At 41.3% G+C, this 23,168-nt stretch overlaps 1 protein-coding gene across 11 annotated transcripts in view; it reads left to right on the forward strand.

The window, feature by feature from the left end:
• Positions 1–23,168, forward strand: part of si:ch211-285f17.1 (sickle tail protein homolog) — a 126,150-nt gene that overhangs the window by 19,828 nt on the left and 83,154 nt on the right. For 5 of the 11 annotated variants that reach the window (XM_014341433.2, XM_014329068.2, XM_014329084.2 and 2 more), the window contains exon 1: positions 7,204–9,081. The exons of 1 other annotated variant lie outside the window; for it this stretch is intronic. In XM_014341433.2, coding sequence (XP_014196919.1) covers positions 8,739–9,081 — 343 coding nt within the window. In that variant the 5' untranslated portion in view covers positions 7,204–8,738. Of the gene's footprint in view, positions 1–7,203; positions 9,082–23,168 lie in introns of those variants that run through there. 5 more of the 11 variants (XM_005912353.3, XM_005912359.3, XM_042218648.1 and 2 more) reach the window with 2 other exon arrangements.

The following is a 23,168-nucleotide window of genomic DNA, read 5'->3' on the forward strand; positions in this document are numbered from 1 at the left end:
CACCAAAATGAGATAGTATGACCATAGAGCTTGCTTTCTGTCGGGGTCATTTTAAAGGTAGATGGTAGAGTCCATACAACAGATCAGTCAGCTCACATCAGGCATTGCTTAAGTCACATTATAATTACATGGAACTGCAGTTGTTTGATGATCTTGTAAACTCTCTGAACGTGCTCTAACGTGCTCTGAAATCATTTGATACGAGAAGATAAATTCATCATTTCCTTTTGAAGAAACTCCCGTTTTGTGCTTAGTGGCTCCAATGAGAAGTTTGAAGTTTTCTATTATATTTCAGCATATTCCAGATGTCCACACCTGGTACCACACCTGAAAAGTCTTGAAACTTTAAAAACGCAATTTGTTTCCAAGGGTTAGTGATCAGACACTTGAAGCATAGCGCAACCAGATGAAAATCATAAATTAAAAAACTTGTAAATTTGCCAAAGTAACAAAGACCACTGTGTATTTTAGGCTGTCGAGCAGTGGTGCCGTGTGTCAAATCCACCAAGAGTCTAGAAATCTTATAAAAAAAATATGTCACAGTCTAGCTGTACTTCTTTAACAAAAACGTATCATGCAATTTGTTTGGCAGGACAACTCTGTTGTGTTCTGTGCTCCTAGTTCTAAATCATATACGCTCGCTGGCCACTTCATTAGGTACACCTGTTCAACCGCTTGTTAACGCAAACATGTAATCAGCCAGTCACATGGCAGCAACTCAGTGCATTCAGGCATGTAGACATGACTGCTGAAGTTTGAACTGAGCATCAGAGTGAGGAAAAATGGTGGTGCCAGACAGGCTGGTCTGAGTAGTTCAGAAACGGCCGATCTACTGGGATTTCCAGAGATTAGTCTCAAAAAGAGAAAATATGCAGTGATCAGTGAGTGTGCTGCTTTGAGCTGATAGGAAGGAAATAGCAATTGAAATAACCACTTATTGCAGAAGAGCATCTCTGAACACACAACTAAAGCTACAGTTCACAAAATCTGCAACAGAACATTAAAAAAAAGACCATTGTCTTGATTTCTGCTGGTAGGGTCAGAATTTAACGCAAACACGATGTAAGCATGTATCTCTCCACAGCCTGATCCTCCTATGGATTCAAAAATCTGTGCCATAAGGAATTAAGGCAGTTCTGAAGGCTTTAGGTGCAACTAATGAAGAGGCTAGTGAGTATATATCAGCTCATTGCTCATGATATACCGACATAACATATCCTACTTATTATCTGTGGCCTTACTGAAAGCTGCTGTGTCGTCCTTTAAGTTTCAGTCTGATCAGAAAAGAGTTGCGAGTGGACTGTAGCCAGCTTTAAAACATCAAGCCGCGCTCTGATGTTTAATTAGTGCACAGATGAGTCAACAATAATGTAGACTCACCTTCGTCAATTTTGTTTGTTTAAGCAACAGCTGATGATAATGCTCTAGACAGCGGCTCTCCTGACCGGGCAGTCGTCTCTGCTGTCTGTTGAGTGAGTGACAGCCCCTGCTGCTGTGATCAGTCCTGCATTTAATGTCTTGAAGCAGCAGATAATGTGACATGCTAGGTGACTTTCCCCAGGGAGCAGCAGAGCGTTGGGACTAATTGGTTCTGACTGTCAGTGAGTCTCATCGTCTTATAGACTTCTTTTGTTGCCTTTTCTTTACCCCGGGAGCTGGAACCAGTCCAACAGCTAAATCTAAAGAGGAGAGTAAAGGATTTTGTGTTGGAAAAAAGAAGGATAGTTTTAAGTTGTTGACGCTGTTGATCAATTTTAAACAGAGTGTGAGGTCTAGACAGACTCAAATGTTCATTTTATGAGTATGTAAAGTACGGAGAACAAAAATGTGGTGGTTTGCTTGGCTGAGGAGCTGTTATTCTGAAGAACATTTACATTTTACTGTAGCTTCCATGAGAGTTTGACTCTCAGTGATGTGGGTTGCCTGGTTAAATCGACTAAACCCGTTCTACACGATACAGCAGTTTCCAATGAGCTGTATGTTTAAAAAATATTCAACAGTATTTCTGTGGCGGTGTGTAATGCGTCGTGGACGATGACAGAAAAGCCAGAGAGAGAGAGAGCGTAGCAGCCTAGTTTGAAAATCTGCATTTTTGCACATAGACACTGCAGCACAAGTTGCCTCCCTGCTTGCTGTTGTGTCTGTGTGTGCCTGTGCGTTTCTGTCAAGCTTGTAGTGTGCCTTCAGTAACTGATTCAGCTGCTGATATTGAGTGAATGTTACAGTCAGTAATGATTCACGATATGGTTGGGAGGGAGCTCTGAGATGGAATGTAGGAAAAGAAACAACCAACCCCCCGAGGGCTTGGAAAACATACACAACTTACCCTCTCCCTCCTCCGTTCCCTCCTAAATCCCACAACTCTCAGGTCCACCTCCTTGTCCTTTGTAAGTTACAGATACTGACATTTTTTTTTTTTTTTTTTTACATGAACAGACAGTCAAGTCTGTCTGCAGATACTTTGCAGTGATCCGCAGCTTTGATTCCCTCTTTTTAGCTCTCATCAACCACAGCAGACAGCTGTTTCCAGGAAATCAGCTCTGATAAACCCAGCTGCTCAACGCGAAACAGCTCCCAGACAAAGTTGGTGAACATACTGGAGCTTTTTGCTGATAAAGAGACGAGCATTTTCCAAAATAGTGCTGTGCAAGTCGTGAGCCACAACTTATTTCTTCGTATTTGTTGTAAAAATGAGAAATAGGTGAAAACTATTTATTGAAATGTGCAAACATACACAGAAATACAAGGCAAAAACAGAGTTTGTACAATTCTAATGCGCTTGAAAGTCAATATTTTTCAACACAGCTTGGACTTTTTTAGGCAAGCTTTTGTGTCGTTTTTATAGTTAGTCGTCAGGAATAGTTCTCCAGGCATCCCGAAGGACATTCAAAGCTCTTCTTTGGATGCTGGCTGGCTTTTGTCCTGTTCTCCCCAAGATGATCTCACACTGCTACACACTGCTACACGCTCTGGGGAGGCCAATCCATGACTGATATTGTTCCATTGCATGTTTTTTTACCCAGGTATCCTTTTTAGTGCACTGACAGCGTGTTTGGGATCATTGTTAATGAATGAAGCCGCTGTCAGATGCTTTCTAGACAGGACTGCATGGCTAAAAATCTAACAGTACATTTTCTGCATTCATAATTTCACAGATTTTGACAAGCTCCAAACCATGACAGAGCCTCCACCCTGTGTTAGACATGGCGGTCACTCCTCACCTCTGTATATATCAATAATGATTCAAACCAAAAATGTTAAATTTGGATTTCCCGTTGTTAGGAATGGCTTCTTAACAGCCACCCTTCCACTGAGCCCATTTCTGATGATACTTCAGTGAACACTTGGTCATCTGAAGGGCCAGATGCAGTCCAATCTCAGGTCTTTGCTGGATTTTTCCTGTTTCTTAAGGATATGATTCCTGTTCAACTGGTGCAGATGTTTTTGTTTTTTTTATTTTTTAGACCTGCACCTTCTTTTTTTGTCCTTCACCTGTTCAGTTTCCTCAGAATTTTAAGGACACATAGCGCATCATGTTGAGGCATGCCAAGTAGCTCTTGGGGGGAATCACCTTGTTGCTGCAAAAATAAAAAAAAAATTTGTCTGTCAAACTGTTTTATTTTTGCAATTTTTTGACTATTCAACAAAAAAAAATTGGAAAAATATGTTTCTTCAACAGGCTGCAAGAAAGTCTGGCTCCTTTGAAGCAAAACATAAAGATTCTTGCATAGTAAATAAGCACTTTCAAGTTCATCATAAGCCACGTTGCTGATGTTCACAGTTTGTTTTGGTCATTATTCAATTTTAAAGGCATTTTACTAAAGAAAAATGTGTTTTGAAAGTGATGATAGGGATAAGAAAATAGAGCTGCGTCTGGGTAAAATAAAAATAATTGGATGAAAGTCACAGAAAACTCCAATAACCACCTGACCTATTATGACAAAAACGTTCGTGATAGCAGCTTTAGACTATCTCTGTCAGGCGTTTGTCAGGTCTGACAGCAAGCATTCTGCTGATTATCAAAAACTGTGCATATGCTGGAAAATATACAGGAAGCTGAGGCTACAGCTCAGTTAATGGGGAGTGAGTTTTTAACCTCTGCTCCCAGGTCTAATAATAACTGTCAGATTCTGAAGGCAGTTAATTAGAGAAATACCACAAAGGCACTCAGACAACCCTGCTGAGTCTTCTAACGTTCTTAAGTATGCCAAACAGCCCCTCCTACCCACACATATAAGCCATAAGCAGAAGTTTTCTAGGATTTTGCTCCTATAACCACCAATGCCACAGTGCCACAACTCAAACATATCAGTCCTCCAACTGCTGCCTACTCCCTGCTTATATTTGAAACATTGACAGTAGGGCTGCCACAAACGATTATTTTGATAATCGACTAGTCACTGATTATTTTTGCGATTAGTCGACTAATCAGATCATGCATCCATTGGACGTAAAACGTACAGCTTATTGCACCAGCAGCATCTGCTCTTATATAACTATCATTAGCTTACAACTTTAAGTGTTTAAGGTATGTGCTAACTAAAAATAAAGACAAGATGATAGTTTATTACATTTTAATGAAATTTGCAGATTGTTTCGGTGAAGTTTAATAAACTCCTTGCTATCTAAAATATCTCACACTTCTGATAATCAGTTGTCTGCTTGACGTTTGTTCAGCTATGTAAAAACTATAACACAGAAGAGCCACCTCCACAGGACAAGACTCAGCAGTCCATCTGCATCTTAAGGATAAAGGACACTCTTTCGAGGATGCCAATGTTCACATTTTGGACAGAGAGGACAGATGGTTTGAAAGAGGAGTGAAAGAAGCCATCTATGTCCACTGTGAGCGACCATCTTTGAACAGAGGCGGGGGTTTACGACACCAACTCTCTGCCATCTATAATCCAGTTTTGAGATCCCTTCCCAGACGCCTTAACGCCCACTCACATCCTGGGCCATCTGACTCAGGAATTCGCATGATAAGGTGGGGCCAGGTTTCACAATGAACTCACCCGAAACTCTGGCTGATTGGGACCCACACCCAGTTTCACACCTTGGCTCAGGCGATTAGAGGATCATCAGGGGGTCCTTTTGTCCCTCTGTGGGGGATACTCCCACTAGGTTTATATCTGGGACTCTCCACCATTTGACCTTAGAACTGAAGAAGCTTCTTGGATGAGAGGTGAAACGTCTTCAAGCAACTTAAAGAAGTCCAGACGCTTTTCTTTGCAAGCTCCTTTGACTACGATGACCTGGATGACTGAGAACCTTCACAGACAAAAACTATAACTTTAATCTCAGCCAAACCGATTTACTCAGGAACAAATAAAATACAAAAAAAAGCCAAACAATAACATTTTTAAGTTATCTAAGTGACTTATATATGTTTAACCTGAGTAGCGAAAGACGGCGGTGGGTTTGAAAACGATTTGCCGGGAGTCCGGTGTTCTCACGGGCTCTAGTGAGCCTTGCCCCCGGCTAGCTATCGAGCTAGTGGGTAACAGACGTCTCCGAAAACGTCGGAGCGCTTTTGAAAATATGTGGTGTCTTGATAAACTGAGCAGATATTTGAGGTTTACACAGCTACATTCTCGCCTGAAAATATGTTAAACGTTTATTTTGTGACCCAGAAAGAATAATAAGAGTAATATTAAAACTAACTAGCTGCCGCCATTGTTGGAAACTGAGCTGGGCTGCGCTATGAATTCTGGGACACAGCTTCTTCTTCTTCGGGGTTTAACGGCAGCTGGCATCCTTGTACATGCAGTGCTGCCATCTTCTGTTTCAGTCCGTTATTACACTCTTAAATCCTACTACTTATTCCTGCGTCTTTTGGATCTTACAAAGCTTCAAACGATGCGTCGAGTATTTCTGAATGTAGAATACTTGTGGGTGATTGTTTTGCTCCTCTAGTTTGAAACGCACATCGATGCCATGTCTGGATATTGCTATTTTATGATGTATCACATTGCAGGCTCAATTGGGAAACTCAAATTACATTCCCATGCCTAAATACTATGTTTTTAAAAGCCTTTGAACCAAGTTCCCGGCGTTTGTCTGCTGTACAGTCAGAACTGGCTTCAAGCCTGGGAGGCATCCAGCCCACAAAGAGGGCTTTCATTTACTCCCAGCATACAGATGCACAAACAGCTTCAACTATAGTATGAGAGAGTTACCATTCAGTCACAGAATAAAACCTATATGGAGTTGGTTTTATCACGGTCACTTTTTTTATTTTTTAGGATTGACGTAATCCTTGGCGTTACGATTTCGTAAACATGGGAGAACTCTGCCAAACGGGTGACACAGAAATATAATCTGACACAATTCTGATGTTTAATCTTATGGTAATGTCTCTAGCTTCTTCACTTTTTCTCCCTTTCTAAAATCCATCTGACATACAGCAGTTCCCATGAGGTTCTTAGCCCTCAGATTTTTGTCAGCGAACGGTTCATTGGGAAAGTATGTAGGTCAATCTGCTTTGCTCTTTATCTAAAGCAATACAGATATGTGGCCATATAATTATTAGTTCATATCTATATGATGAGTAATGTTTCCCATCATGATGAGAGGGCTTAGTAGTGAAAATGGCAATCCGCTGGAGGGAGGAGCTTGAATCTTCTGTACAGAGAGTGCATGTGTGTGTTTTACCTCTAAATTGCTATGTAAACTTCTATTGCGCTATTTAATCATGCCATCCGGTTTAATAGTTCCAAGCATAGCAGTGGATGTCACATCTGGCTTTTCTGTATTGGGACTTTTCTGTGTTTTTTTTTTTTTTTTTTCCTATCTGAGTGGTGCAGAACCGGTTCAAAAAGAGAAATCATCACTGAGCTCGTAGCCCAGTCCATGTGGATTGTTGCTCTTTTATAATGTGTTGCCTGGCCACAGTTGATCCTTTCGCTCACTGTAATCCATTTTCTAGTGCTTAGTCAGTACGCACGCAATCACATCCCTGTGCAATATATCACATGTCCATTTTGCATCCTTGTTAATATTACACAAGTGCCACAGCCTCAGAGCTTAAAAAAAAAAAAGGTGACCTGCTGGTAGAGTTAATGAGCCTGTCAGCATCAGCAAACTGTGTGTGTGTATATGTGTATATGTGTATATGTGTGTGTGTATATATATATATATATATATATATATATATATATGAGAGAGAGAGAGAGAGAGAAAGAGATGTATGTACATATCTAAATTTTTTACACCATATAAACAGATAAAAATAAATGACAAGTGTTTTGCTTTTAAGATTGAAAGCTGCTTCTTTATGCTCTTTCTCTGCTTGCCTTACCAACATGGATTCATACTTTTATGTGCTTGTCTGGCAGTGATCACTGTGTGCTGTAGAAGAAATTTCATGGGTCAGCTGATTGTTTCAAGCACATTGTCAGAAAAAAAGAAAAAGAAATGTGTTTGCTTTATGTGAGAAAAGAGAGTATTTTGGGGGATTCGGAGAGAGAGAAGAGCTTGATGTTCCTGTCTTTTTCTCTCCCAGCCAACTTCTTTTCTCTTTTTTTCCCCTTGTCACAGCCGATGTCGTCGGTGCCGCAGTTCAGAATAGCTTCTCTGTGTGTGTTTTGCACACACACACGCTGTAACATTCTTCTTAGGGCTCTGTAATTCTCTGTAAATTCCACCACTGAGTGTGTTGTGTGTGCGTGTGTGTGCATTCCTGCCTCTGGAAGCCGAACATCTCATCACATTGGGAAGGCTACAGGCTGACTGGATGTTAATAACTAGAGACCATCAGAGCAAAAAGATGAACAAAGAGAGGGAAAAGGAAAAATAGGACGAGGTGAAGTGGTGATTCTACCAGAGCGTGGCTCTGAGCGGTTGGCTGATGACGTGAAGTGCTGCACACACATCTGGAACAGCTTGAGCAGCTGCACCTGAAGAGCAGGGCTCCTCCACAAAGCCTCTGTCGGCACTTTTTCTGTATCCCCGGTGCTCTTTTTCCTTCCCCGTTTTCTCTCGCAGTCTCTAAATCTTTTTCTCTCACTCTCTCTGTTTACCGCCTGCCGGAGCGCTGGGATGGTTACCCGCTGTGCATCAGCAAAGAAGAGCGAGTGAACCGAAGCAAAAGGGAAGAGGAGAGACGAGGCGCAAGAGGACAGTGACATGGGGGAGAAGTATTTACCATGAAGTAGAAGAGAAGAAGTTGACAACCATATTATGAGCGTAAGTGAAGAAGAGAGGGGGCACGAGAAAAAGAGAGAGGGCGATGGAGAACGAGAGAGTGTGACAGACGCGAAAAGAGAGGCAGAGAGGGGATTAAGAAGCCGGAATGCGCTGACACTGGAGACCTGACTTTCTGTTTGCATTTGGCACAGCACATCCTGTCACTCCACAGGTTTATCCACACACACACACCCATTTACCAACACATACACACACACATCTACCGTTTGCTTTGGATGATGATCTCAGGAGGCCACGCCAGGAGAAGGCAACACCTTCCAAGGAGCTATTAACCTCCAACCACACAGCTCCCCACCCCCTCACCATCATTTTTGCCTCCCACCCAGCTTCCCAAAAGTGCCCTCCCTCCTGCCCTCCCTCCGTCTGGCCCTGTCAGCCTACCTGCACCACCACACAGCACGCTGGAGCTAAAGAGTAACAGAGTCACACTCACTGAGACCTAAGAAACTTCTGGATTGCTCATGGGACATAGCTGCAGTACCATCAGCTGAGAGGGATAGAGAAGCTTTACTGATCCACTAACCTGCAGGATGTCTAAAGCCTCCAGGCTTTCGCGGCCCCCTCCGGCAGGGGGTGGATCCAAGCTGCCCTCCCCAAGGAAGGAATACCCCAGTGCGCCCGCTTTTGCAGGTCGAACCCGGGTCCTGAGCGTGGGCGAGAAGCTGATGAGAGCAGGTAGTGATGCTATCCTGAGCAGACAAAAGTCTTTAACAGCAGCTGTGGCACGGGACAAAGCACAGAGTGAGACCCAGTCTGAGATTCAGGCCCCTAGCCAGAATCCAGGTGAGAAGAGCCAAAATATGGAGGGGGTCCCTCCCAAAAGCAGGATCAGCCCACCTAAAGTGTCAAGTCACCAGCAAGGCTCTAAACACAGTAAGTAATAAACAAACACACACCGCAGTAATGTTTTACGTGTGAAAATATGATCCGTTCACAGTAGAAACTAGAAATTACAAATTGATTTCAGCTTGCAAATAGTGCAGTCATTGCTACTGTCATGGTCCAAGTTGTGTTGTCTGCATCCTTATAGACTGTTTAACACTTTAGGTTTATGACTTTTATCTGCTGTCTCTTCCCTGTCTCGTGACAACGGATGGGTACAAGCATGTGCACTTCGTAGGCCTTGAAATCAGACTGAAAAAAATGATATATTTTCATTGACGATAACATGTCCCCACAGCCAATAAGCAGATCAAACAGGAATCAGAGCATCCACTTTGACTCGTATGTCCATGAGTTTTAAGGATTTTTGAATGCCAGACTCCTCCCAACGAGAGCAGGATTAAAAAAAGAGTTTTTGCTGGACACTATGTTGCATTAGTGGTGTTCAATGTTTCTTCTCTTGTGCCTTGTGTAGCCTTAACTCTCCTGTGCTGATGTATTGGTCTCACCGAAACAAATGGGAAAGGTTTGTCTTTGGACACTGAGTAATGATCTGTCTGAGCTGGGAGAAACAACTGTTTATGGGATCTTTTTTCACTATCGCACTGTGTTCAACTCTGTTGGGTGCACATTTTTCTTTGAAAAAAATGAGGCAAGAAGGTTGAGCAAAGTATCGTTCCCTTTTGGCCTTCTCACTAGATTCACAGCTCTGCAGGGCAGCGGCTTTCATGTCTCATCAGGACACAGTCACCTCACACTCTCAAAGGCAACTTGACCAAGATTGCACGAGGGTGAAATTTGTGTCCTCTGTGCATACAAGCTGTTACTATCTTTTTTTCTTATCTTTTAAAATGCGAACTGACAATCACTCTTGAATCATTCTCGACTGCTCAGCCTGTAGTCAGAGGCAGCAGTTGAGGAGTGTGAGGGGGTTTTAAGTGTGGGGGGTGATGTCGATGTAGGCAACAGGGGTGAGTCAAGTAAAAGAGTGACAGAAGGAGGTCAGGAATGTAAGCAGGGCATGCTGGGAAATCAACAGGTCTGGAGCTGTTTCTGTGTGCGAATCCCTCCCTGCAGTAAAGACAGGTTATAAGGGGGGCAGTTTGTACTGGAAACCAGATGCTCTTTGTGGTGTTATAGAAATAAATGGCCTTTCTACACAGTGGATTCCTTTTTTAAGTGTTAAGGTCAGTTTCTACTCAGTTCATTTGCTTCCAATACAAGTAACTAAGCTACTTAAAAAAAAGAAGAGATAGGAGCAGGAAATTAGACCTAAAATCTAAACTGAACACAACATACACCTTCAGCTGAAGGACGTAGAAAGCATTATTCTACTTTTTAAAGTAATTCTTCTTTTATCTTCTTGCGCAGTTCTGCTTTTTTCCCATCTCACTCATTATTTTTCTTTTGCTCACTGTCTTGTGTTTCTTTGTCTCAACAACACCCTCTTCACTTTTGTTTCTCCACGAGTTTTTCTCCTCTTCATTCCTTTTTCTCCTGTCTAGCTTTGACAGCATTTGAATCGGTTATTGAAAGATGCCACCATCACCACCCACCCACCCCCCCACACACACGTATAAACTCACAAAAGACCATGAAAAAGAATAGATTAACTGTGTGTATTCTCTATATTTCACCCATGTCCCACTGTGCATTTCAAAAAGCTTTTTTTTTTTTGAAGGCTGAGAGAACTCTACATTTCTGGACAGTAACTTTGAAGTTCTACACTGAAAAGCCAGTGCATCAGCACTTCAGTCTCTCTAGAAACTGGCTATACAGTGGAGTGATTCCTCTACCCTTTGATACATCACGCTTTACTTTTACAGGACATGGAACTGCTGTTCACTACATAGAGTCATGTGCTGCCCAAGAATCGATTTTAAGTAGGCCAGCACTATTAAATACCCTTTCATTGCAACCTAATGGGCAGCTCCTCGTGTTCCCTAGTCATTCATAGTCTCTATACAAGCCAGGCTGGTTAATGCAGGGGGTTCTGACGGCAGCAGGTCTCGATCTCCCAAGCTAATTGCAGTTATAGGGCATGACGGTAGCTAAAGCACAGACCCAGAGGGTCAAACAGAAGTGATGCACATAGTGCTAGCAAACAGTAAGTCCGTATGACAGGTGACATTTCCGCCGTGTGAAAGCTTCAGAGCTGACTGCTGCTCACCAAAGGGCCCAATTTCATCCTTAAAGTGGCAGCTTCCACCAAAAAGCAAAATCCGTTTGACATTTTCTGTCCAGGGAGGGTGTAATACAAGTGTCAAGCATACATTAAAGTCCAGCTTTCCCTTGATGGTGCAAAACACTGCAGCAAACCACTATCAAACATTTTGTCAAACGCTTTTTTTCTTTAGGTGTCGCTCATCTTATATGTGCATTTATAGATTGGATTTACTTCTTATCGAGTATGCCAAGTTCAGAAAAAAGGAAGCTGACACCCAGGCTTTAAACCTGAATGTGATTGTGAAACCTCCGTCTTTTGAGAAGGCTTTGAAAAAGATTTAGAACCCGGCTGTTAGGATTTGCAGCAACAAGAGCATTAGTGAGGTCTGGCTCTGATGTTGGATGATAAGGCTTAGCTCGCAAAAAATTCTTCTCAAGGATGTAGGGTGGGATGGAGGTCTGGGGTCTGTTTAGTTCAGTCGAGTCTTCTGCCATTCAAAACTAGAAAAGAATAATCAGACCAGGATTAATTAGACCAAGCTGTACTTTGGAGGTGATCTTCAGTTACAGTAAACAACGGTCACCGTGGTGAACAATCCATCCGTTTTCTTCCATCTGCTCATGATCACAGTGTGAGTTGGGTCCTATCCCAGATGTTGTAGGGTGAAAGGGGGGTGACATCCAGGGCAAGTCACCAGTCTATCTCAGGGCTTTAGACACAACCAACCATTCACGCTCACATTCACACCTACAACCAATTCTAAAACATGAAAAATAGCAAAAGAAAAGTGAGAATTCAACAAGATAACTTCCGCTATAACATCAGTTACACACCAGTCGCTGTTATCAACCATTATTACTTACTGAGTGTACCAAACCAAGTAAGATTGTATTACCTTAACTGATGAAGGTGTATTTTTATATTCCAACTTTTCAAGGCACGATTACTGTTATTTATCCTCTAAAAGTGCAGTCCATTCATCTTCATGCTTTTATTTTCTGGAATTAAAGAGTTAACCATAAACATCAACCCTAACTATTGTGCAAAGCTAGCAGGGAAGTTGATAAAACTCCATGGAAAGGTTAAAGTCTGGAAAGACTTTGGCTGATAATGACTTAACCTTTCTCTAACTCACATCAGTCGTTGCTATCTTCAAACCTCGCAGACGCTTTTCTGTATTTCTTCTGAAACTTGAAAGTTTTGCTGCTTGTGAATAAGCATTTAAATCCTTTGATCCTTTGACCAGTCGGGCAAGGATTTGTTCTCAAGATGCATTTGAGATAAAAGTCACTGCTCAGATTCTGGATGACCTCACCGTCTGGTGATTGAGAAAGTGTGTCAATAAAAGGTTGTAAATTATGTCTGCATTTGCTTAGCTAGTCCAGACATGGGCTGCACTCGGGTTTTATTGAGTTTTTCTGCCTCGTGTGGTTTTGAAATGTGTTACCACATCAGTATGTGAAGAGTTGCTTCAGCTTGTTTTCAAGTGTCAGAGGTTATTAAGACTGCTTCCTGTTGACAACAGTGTTAGTAGCATATGGACGTGATTCACTGGGTTACATGTTTCTGCATGTAATTCTGCTCACCCTTCAGTATATTTCACAGCTTTGCACAATCATTAATTGTTAATAATCTTGAGTAATAGGGACAGTTTGTATCTATGACTGGCTGTCTCACTTCCTTGTAGGAGAAACTGTTTTGTGTGATGGGAATGCGTTTCTGAATTGGGATGCGATCATCCATTTCTTTGAAACTGAACCCAAAAGTGGGGATTACAGTAATTGCAGTCTCTCGTGACTCTTAAAGCCACCAGTTGTCCCAGACTTTTTCTTCTTTGACAACCATCAGACACACAAGAGTTATTAAGAATACAAAATGCTCCCACCACCACCACAACAACTGGCCCTGTAAAACAGATATGTCATTTGAATTCAGGAATCAGTTTAAGTGACTTTTTATATAAAAGTTTTCATTCTTGAGGATCTGTGAGCTGCGTTTCATTCTGCCAAAAGAGGTTTGAGTTCCATTTACCTTTTTCACCATCCACATTTTTGTGATTTACTTGACAAATTGATGTCAGTAAGCAGGGGGTTGATTTTAAGCAACCCCACCTCCCACCCCCAGCACTCTCACCTTGAATCAAGCAATCACAATTTTTCATTGCTGGGATTTATATGATGAGTTGCTCTTCGCATTCATTTGCATACGACTGAGGAAAATATGTTTAATCTTTTACGCCGTATGAAAAAGAAATGCACCGCGCTATCTCAGTAGTATTCGAGAAAAGACCACACAGTGAGAGCAGTAGCAGCATACCAGCAGAAAATTAAAATACTGACCATAAAAGTCAACATAATTTAAAGGAGGCAGCATTTTTTGCTAAGGTTGGAGCTTTTGTGCCTCTATTGACTGAAGTCAATTAGCAGAGACTAAAGTTTTGAAAGAACTTTTCCTCCAAATGCCGCAAGGGAGGAAGCAACAAAGCCTTGGTGTTTTCTCAGCTGTGGGAGACGGCTTAGCTTTGTCATTGGCTTGTCAATAAGTACCTAGTGACTGAAGAGGAGTCCAGTGAGTCAGTCTGGGAGTAGGTGAGTTAATGGTGTGTGTGGACCCGGGGTCTGTGTTCAGAAAAAGAAATGTGACTCATCCGTCAAGAAAAAAATGCAGACAATAATTGGGCCACTGAGCAAGAACAAATAACTTTGGTTATGTGTTAACTCATGAGTGTGTACTGTTGAGTCTGGTGTGTGTTTTTCTTTTGGGGGTTTAGCTCGGGGCAGCGATGCTTCTTCCTGATTCCGGAGGCTGTGTGGTGTGGTTCTCACAGAGAGACAGCAGAGGGGATTGGGTTTTACTGCATGTCAGATTAGGGATAAAACAAAAGCCTTAATCTCTTTCGTGCCGGCCCTGACTTCAAGTTCCAGCATTTTCACTTGTTGATGTCAAACTGGTTATCAGCCCTACATGTCTTTTGCATATTTACTTTCCTCTGTGGCCTGTCATTTGGCTTGGTTACACAGACAGTTTCTTCAAAGCTAATACTGGAAATGGGGCATAAAATTCCTTCAGAGTAGACATCTCACTATTAGATTTTTTTCAGTTTAATGCAATGCTTGTGTGTTCTTGCCCTAAGCGTAAATGTGGTTAATTCACTCAGCTAAAGGGATGTAAGCGGATGCAAGGGCTCCCTCAGGGTTTTCTATCAAAGAGTTGACAGAGAAATCAATATGTCTCCACCTCCCCCTCTTACAGCTTTTTGCCCCTCAGGCAAATGTGTACGTGCGCATAAGTGTGTCTGTGTGGTTTTCAGCATGTCTGGGTGAGCATGAGTGTGTGTGCACAAAAATCGCTGTATGCCAAAACTGCAAAATGTTCTCATACTTTCGTCTCTGTAGCTCCTGCTGTGTTTATTTCCTTGATGGTTGAGGGGAACTGGATTTTCATGAATATGTTTCATTAATCGTTCGAGTTATTTAAATAAATGTTATGTCCATGTGCTGTACAGATAAGAAGCAAAGCTGTTTTTGATTTGTGTTGAAGGTATGTTTGAAAGAAACTGTTCAATACTTTTTGGAAATATCTTTATTACCTTTCTTACTGGGACTGTTGTTGTGTCCATTCTCATGTCCATGTGGTGTTGAAGAACAGTGAGAATAATGGTCCTAAGTACAGACAGCTTTTCAGATTATCGTCTACATGCTGTAGGTATGTTCTGCCACCAGGGGGCAGGTTCATAAACAACCAGTCTGTGGGCTACTTTTGCTTTATCTGCTGTTAGTGTTTCATCCAGCTGCAGAGAAGAGCAAACTTGTACTGAAGGAGCTGAAACAAGTGTTAAAACAGTGAAAACTGTCTCCTGGAGCCACGACTGGCTTCAGCAGATGCCTGACCTTCACTGAGCCTGGTTTTGCTGGAGATTTCTTCCTGTTAAAAGTTTTTCCTTCCCACTGTCGCCAAATGCTTGCATGCAGGGGGTCGTCTGATTGTTGTTTTTCTTTGTATAATTGTACGGTCACGCGTTTCTCTTTGTGGCCACATCCGCTATCACTCCTTTCCCTGTTCCGGCTCACTTTTAAACCAGTAATCGCTCGACTAATGCACAGCGTCATCTACGCTGAGCTACATGCTGTTGATCTTTTGAAGGACTGCGCACAAGTATGTTTGCAAATAGATTGCATAAGACTCTTTGTAAGTGCTTCATAGGCAAATGCATACACAAACAGACACAACCATTGCACCATAAATCTGCCATGAGTACTAATCTTGTGGACTGAAAAATTACTCAACATGCAAGTGCTGGAAACTGCAGTGTCCCAAACAGCCACTTCAGCCCTATAAATATGTCTCCAGAGATTCCAAAATGACAAAACCTACAGCAGGAATAAATATGCAACATCTGACACACACACACACACAAAAAACCCTCACTGTACACTAGCTGATTTTTGTTCCTTTTGTTCCTCCTTAGTTATGCATGATTAAAAGAATGGCCTCTTTGAGAAGAGTGCTTGCATAGTAACTTCACCCCTTAGCTGTCTGTTACACTTAACGGATGCTATTGTTAGCTGATTATGTAATACTTAACCCTGTCATTGAAATATCGTCACTTCTAGCCAGAGAAAGATGCAAGTGGCCACATTGCTAATGTCAAATGCCATCTTTTATATACAGTCCAATGTGGCCAACTTAATTTGGCCAATGGATATGCTACACAGTCAATAAAAACAAACAAACAAAAAAAAAAAAACAGTAAGGAAATATATAAACAAGCTTTTGCTGTGAAAACTCAAAAATGAGTTTTGTGCTGTAACCATTTACTGTGACCTTATAGTGATGACAAGACCGTGGAGGTCAAGTCAAGACACATTTGGAGTGAAGTGGAATGAACTCTTGATTCAGGAGGAAACCCCCCTCCCCCAAAAAGCTCTCTTCAGCATTGAGAAATATCACCAATCTACAAATCACCAAAACCCTTTAAAACTCAGCAATGAACCTGGGTTTTTTTTTTTTTTTTACAAAAACTAAAATATAAAACATATAAAGCAATGTTTTATTTGCGAATAGATTAAACAAGACAGATTTATTGTCCACCAGTCTTTATGCCTATGTATCACTTTCATGTTGATTTGGCATCATTTCCTCATTTATTCTGGGCAAAAGAAAGTGCGCACTCATCCATTTTCCTAACTGCTTGTCCAGTTCATGGTAGTCGGGGTGGGAGCTGAAGCCTGTCCCAGCTGTGAGTGTGTGTTGTACCCTGCAGCAAAAGGCAGGGTAGAACTTAGACAGGTCACCAGTCCATTGTAGTGTTAACACAGAAAGTCTGTCAGGCACAGGCTGTGTATCAGGAAGGAGTTGGACCCAAAATGCAAACCTCAGGAAATGAGAAATAAACTCAAAAGCAACATTAATGCAGAGCTCTCATTTAACACAAAATAAAGCAGGTCAGGATGAAGTAGTTAATCATTAAGACTCTTTCAAGAAAACTCACACTTCGAGGAAGGACACAAGACATGAGAGAGAACACAACAAAGGACAAAGAAAGACTGAGACAATATATACACAGGATAATGATGGAATGGAAAACAGGTAGGAACACAGCTCGGGGATAAATCACGTAATGACTCTGGAGGAAGTTAACCAAGGCACGCGATACAGAGAAGAACAGGCAACGAAATAAAACAGGACGAGAGCCACAACTGGAACAAAAAAGACCAATCCAGACAGAAAACCATAAAGGAGGCAGGAATAAACAGGGATACAAGGAATAAAGTAGAAACCAAACTAACACCAAGAACAAGTATACATCTACCACCAGTTACCAGATTGTGTGTACCATAGGATCCAATGTGGCTGCTAGATTAGAACATGATGTTGCTTTCAAGCCCCTTTTAAGTTTCAGTGTTTCGTTTGTGCTTCTTCTGCCTTAAACAATGTAGAAATTTGTCGTTCTATCGGGGAATCAATTTTCCTTCCCTGAAATGTTGCTTTCTTAGACACTGTGCTGTCATTATGTTACACTGAGGCAGACATGAAAATGAAACTGAAACTGAATTTCTGGGTTAAGCCCTGCTGACCTTTAGCTGACACTACTCTGGTTAAATACTCCTCATGCAAATCATTTATCAGAAACATAAAAAAAAACAATCAGTCACTGTTCTGAAAGTGTGTCCAGACATTTGAGTGAAACCCCAAAGTTTCTCTATCTGCCAAGTTTGTTTCATTTGGCCTCTTTGTGCACTCTGTGTGGTGTGCGTTTGATAAAGCAGGATGTCTAAGCCCACTTACCAAATCAGAAACTTCCAAGATGCTCAGTAGACAGACGGCCCTGTGAGATCCTCCATCAGGTCATACATTGAAGGTCTTTTCTTGAAAGTACATTTTTTGGTTGGTTGTCAGTTAGGGCTCTATTTATTCTTGAGTTCAGAGAGCGCATTTGATTTTTTTAGTTGACCCTTGATCTTTGTGAAGGGAAATGGATACTTCGTGTTAACAGAATTCCATTTCCCCGCTGGAATAAAAGCCTCCTTTTGCTCAGTAAATGGCAGTTACAAAATCAAAATCTGAAGCATCATCCATGTCTGAAGCACCACAGTCATTTCGGATTTTCCCTTTTGACTTTACCCTGTCGTCTGTGCCCCTTTACTGCAACAGCAGCTTTTAGTGCCTCAGAAGTGCACTCTTCTGTTCCAGTTTCCTGCACTAAAAGTGACAGAAGACTGTGAAGATATCATATTTGGTGCGACAGTCACAGAGCTCAGCAAATAAACAAGATAAAAGGAAACCTTGATTTCTTAAAGAACTGTTCAACTTTGTTCATTTGTGATCCAGATAGTTATCCACGTAAGATCATTTATAAATTATCAGATGTAGATAATTTATACATTTCTTCACTTTTCGTTTATTTATGTCAAAGAAGTCGAGCACACAGCCAGCATCCTGTCTTTTAATATCACCATTCAGCCAGCTAGTGGTATTATATCCTGGCTGGCTGGCTCTTTTTTTAAATGTCTTTATGTAATTACATGCAGAAAATAAAGATGGAAAATGAGTTCCAAGATGCCTGATTGGAGCGTGTGGTTCCAACAGGAAGGCGCTGGCTCGTAAAAATTATTGATGCTGTACACCATGTGATACGAGGGCTGAGCAAGATGAGGCAGCATTAAATCCCACTGATGTATAGGCCTCGTCTTCTCTCTTTATCACTCCCTTTCTCTCTCTCTCTTGTTCCTGTGAGAGCGGAAGACAGATGAAGAGGAGAAATTAAAAAAGTTGGAGGCGGGGGAAAAAAGGCGGATATAGCTGGTTCAAACTTTGCTTTTGTATTTTGCAGGTTTTCTCTATATTTTCTTGGCAGCACACATGACGTTTCTTAGTCACAGCACAGCTGTAGCCCTGAGACAGTTCATACGGGTACATGTAACAACGTGTATTTAATAAAGCTCGCTGTGAGGTGCGATATGAAAACGTTTGTTTACGCAGAGTTGTAGTTACCTGCGTGGTTGATATGGCGGTTTCCCCTTTTGGTGGGGGACATTATGGGTACTCTACCGGATTCATTGCATGGATGATAAATAATGGTTAGAGTAGCGAATGAGTAAACAGCTCTTTCAGCAATAGCTTGCTTTGGGTTTGCAAGTTGAGACACATGAAGTGTTTTCTGTGAAGCCAACTGTTGCTCAGAGTGAAAAAATCCCCCTTTTTCAGAGTCTCTCTGTGAATGTGAAACTGATAAGTCAGGCAATCCCCACTGCTTGAGATTTATTTCAACCCCCATCAGTGTTTTCTCGCTACTAAAATCCCACCTCAGTTTATTTGCAAAAGCCAACTGTTTCAGTTTCTCCCTAAACCCTGAAGCATGTGTGTGGTTTTACTTTTAGGGGTGAAATGCCAGGAGTCAAGTGAGAGGGGCTTCCCCCCCCAGTCGTTAAATGTTTATGAGTTGTGCTGCTTCAGGCTTTTGATAATCAAATAGTTAATCAAAAACTTGGAGTATAGAGTTGACCTTGGCTCATCACAGCACCACTGAGGGTTTAAAGCCAGAGTAATCATGCATTATAAATGAGGTGAAACAGTAGAGAATTATGTTTGTTTCTCACACTGTTCCCATTCACCAAAGCACTAAAGTACAGTGGCTGCTTATAGTTAGAGTTAGTTTTTGTTTGCATAATTTAATAATTTGACATTTCTACCTAAAGTTTGAACCACCAAGGGGCAGTGTTTTACCAGAAAGTTTTGATATAGCTGTCCAGTAAACAAGAAGTACATCCAATGTTTGATTCGAGATTGTGGTGGTACATTAGCAGTGAGTGGTTTTCTGCTTCTTTGTGTCAGCCATGTTTACGGGGCGCTTTATGAATGCTTGGATTGGCTCCAGTCATGTGACCCTAAATTGGATGAATGGTTAAGTAAAAACTGAAAAGATGGATGGATGGATAGATGGTCCGGTACACCCTGGTTAACCGTTTTGTAGATGGTTTTGAAATGCTCATTGTGTTGTTGCTGCAAGCTGAACGCTGAGCGTATAAGCATGAGGGATTTTTAACAAAATAACGCTACTGTTAAGCTAACATATAACCTGCAAGTAAAATTATTAAACATTCAAAAAAGCACCAAAAAGTAATAAAGAAGCTAAAAATAACTTAATCAAATATAAAGGAAACTACAGTTACTTAAAGGCATTTTCACCATTGAACTAATATTTGTTTAATTATTTACAGAGAGCTAAAGCCTGGATTAAACTCTGTTATGGACACGGACAGGGAGAGTAATCATTCCTGTTATACTTCTTTGAAGTCCACTTGCATGTGCCGCCTGGGCACAGGCGTAGTTGGTGCATAGTAATTAAAATTAAATGTAAATTAGTCAACATGCAGGCAGACACGTCTGTCTGATGACGAATTTGACATCCGTGGGACCCTAGTGGACTTATAATCCCTGCTTTATTCATCCATTGTTGTTATTGAATGCAGTTAAGTGGGAATCGGACCTCTCTCGTCTCGTCTTCCTCTTCATGCTGGAAATGGGACAACCCACTGTCTCTCTCACCCACTGTGTTTGCACAAGAGGTGGCAAGAGTAGCTTTCTGTTGAGGTTTTCCAGTCATGCTAACCACACGCTAACTTCTCCACCATTGTGGACGTGTGACAGTCATGATGACAGTTTGTGTGAGTGTAGCCTTATTCCATATTCCATATACTGGAAACAGAGACTGTTAAATCTTTTGAAAAGTGTTGGCATAACTTTTACTTTGGAGGCAAAAGTGCTTGGTGTCACACATTTTCAGGTTTTCACTATCGTTTGGTTAGCGGTTGGTGAGCATTTGCAGACAAGTTAGCCTTTCCCATGAAAACAACAGTTGATCACGACAACCTATTAGCAACCAAAGCAATCCTAAAGAGGGTTTTAGTGCGATACCCTCATTGTCATCTAGCAACCGCTTTGAGTTATTTGCCAGCCAGTTGAGAAGCGATCAATATTCTTTCACAACCAACAAGCAGACAACTCTTGAGCAATTTGTGCATAACGTTGTGTCAGAAACCTCTGCCTATTAATTTATACTACAAAATTTACTTCATAATGAGGGTATAGAGCTACATTAATCCTTTTCTCAGTTTTTAAGCTATTATTACAAGACAGACATTAGTTAAAATAGTTTTTATTGAAGTCAAGAAGATAAGAGAAGCATCCTTCAACAATGTAATGAACCATGGCAGTGACTACCATACCATCTATTACACAAAGCTTCAGTAAGAACCCATTTTAACTGCAGTTGACATCTCTTCGACACAATACATAGATGTGTGAGACATACTTGTGGATTGCTTTTAGCTATTATTTTAAACATATTCCTTACCTATCCAGTAGCTTTAAAGGCAACAGCACCGATGAGAGAATACTGTCTAAAACGAACACTGGACTCAGGCTGCACATACGGAGCTAGTGCCTGTCTAACTGTGCGTTAACCAAAAATAATTGAGCCAATTTTCAAATGTACCACTTTTCCTGCAAAACAGATGTGATCTAACTGCCATCTCCTCAGCAGGGTCTCAATCAACCACATTTAACACAGTGGCTGTACATGTTCTTTCTGCTCTGAAGCCATTAAGATGGCGCTAACCCGTGAACCCTGAATTATAAACTGGTTTTCGGTTAATATAAGAAAATGAAAAGAATAGATTCATAACACAGACTACTGCTTCTATCATTTTGTCCTGAATTATGTGTCTGACATGTCATTTTACTTGACTTTTGTTTCCTCTAACACAGCAGCTAAGTGTATTTTTACATCCAGCTTTATTGGTCTTTTGATATTAATATTAAATGTAGAAGTAGCATGTTTGTTCTTCACACGACACGAGGAATATGTAGAAAATGATCATATTATATTTGTTTCTGCTAAAAGAGAAGAGATTTATGCCTCATGCATTGAATTTTAAATTGAACTTTTTTTTGGCTAGAAATAAAACAGACTTCTTGGTCAAAAATGGCACACGCCATCTTTTCCTTTTGATTCAGGTTTCCTATCACGTCACATAATTACATCTTACAGCACTTGAATCTTTGACTTAGGTGAAAGTGTCTTCTTCTTCACATACTCCTGCTGCTCAGTAGCCCCTGGCATGTACAGTAGTGCCCTCAGCTGTACAGCTAATAGGATTTCAAGTTGAACTTGATTTATTTTTCCCCACACTAGAGTTTCACTTCTCCCATGCTGTTTTGTCAAAGTGCATGATGTGACATTTATTCATTTTATCCCTGCTAGCACAGCTTGTTCAATTACAGTGTGACTAAAAACTTCACTTCTCGCCAAGTTTCTTTCCCCCTAAATATGAAACGCTGAGATGGGTTTGACAGCAGCCCTGTGCCTCTGAGCATCTTTGGTACATTCTTACAGTATTAAACACTAGAATCATTGAATAAGGGATCAAGTGCGCTCCTCCCCCACCCACATTTAAATCTGGGGATTTTTACAAAAAGGGAATAATACAGTGTGGCTGTGCGATGAAGCCATTGGTGAGGCAAGCGTGGTTTTCAGCTAGGCAGCTAAAGCTATCATGAGACTGACGCAGCATTTCAGCCTGAGCTTGCAGGCAGAGAATGAGGGGATTTCTGCTGAACGGGTGCGAACAGCTGGAGGTTTAATATTTCACAGAAAACTGGGAAGAATTCTGAGACAGTCGATTTCTCCACATTATTTCACATTTTATTTTTATCTAAACTCCGAACTAAGACATTCCAGTTCAGGAATCTAATCAAAAAAAGGTTAATGTGTTGTCAGGGGTTTAAGAAGTGGAAACAAATTAAACATTCAGTGATTCAGTGCAAACTTTAAATCTGATTATTTTTCATTCTGCACAAGTCAATTGTTCATAGCCATTATTTGTTGAAGCTGCTTCCTGACAACGATTGTCTCCTAGAATTACGCCTAGCCGAGTGGCCATTTGTCTTGATCCGTCCTGACCAACAGCTTTGCAAGCCGCCCAGCAGAAAAATGTAGATGGCTTTGATAGGCATCAGAAACCCTTATCTCACATCCCCTGTTATATAAGATTTGATTTCTTATGACCAGAGAGACTGGACGAAAAAGACAATGTAAGGCAGGACAATCAGGAGCCATCGTGCTGTTATACAACTGGCAGTGAAACAAGGACAGGATTCAGATGTGACTGTTTTGGAAATGCAGTAGAGTGTGTTTTTGCATGCAAAGAAAGTTTTGGAGTACTCTGGTGTGAAGTCATCTCTTTTTACCCGCCTTTGAACAACAACAGTTTCAAGACAAACAAATCCACAGGTGTATAGTGTCAGGAAAGATGGTTTGTGTTATGTTCCTGGATGGTGATGTACACACAGTGTGTGTGTGTGTGTGTGTGTGTGTGTGTGTGTGTGTGTGTGTGTGTGTGTGTGTGTG

The sequence above is a fragment of the Haplochromis burtoni genome, unplaced genomic scaffold (genome assembly GCF_018398535.1).
Source record: "Haplochromis burtoni strain Fernald_Lab_line unplaced genomic scaffold, NCSU_Asbu1 Contig_1, whole genome shotgun sequence".
Lineage (NCBI taxonomy): Eukaryota > Metazoa > Chordata > Actinopteri > Cichliformes > Cichlidae > Haplochromis > Haplochromis burtoni.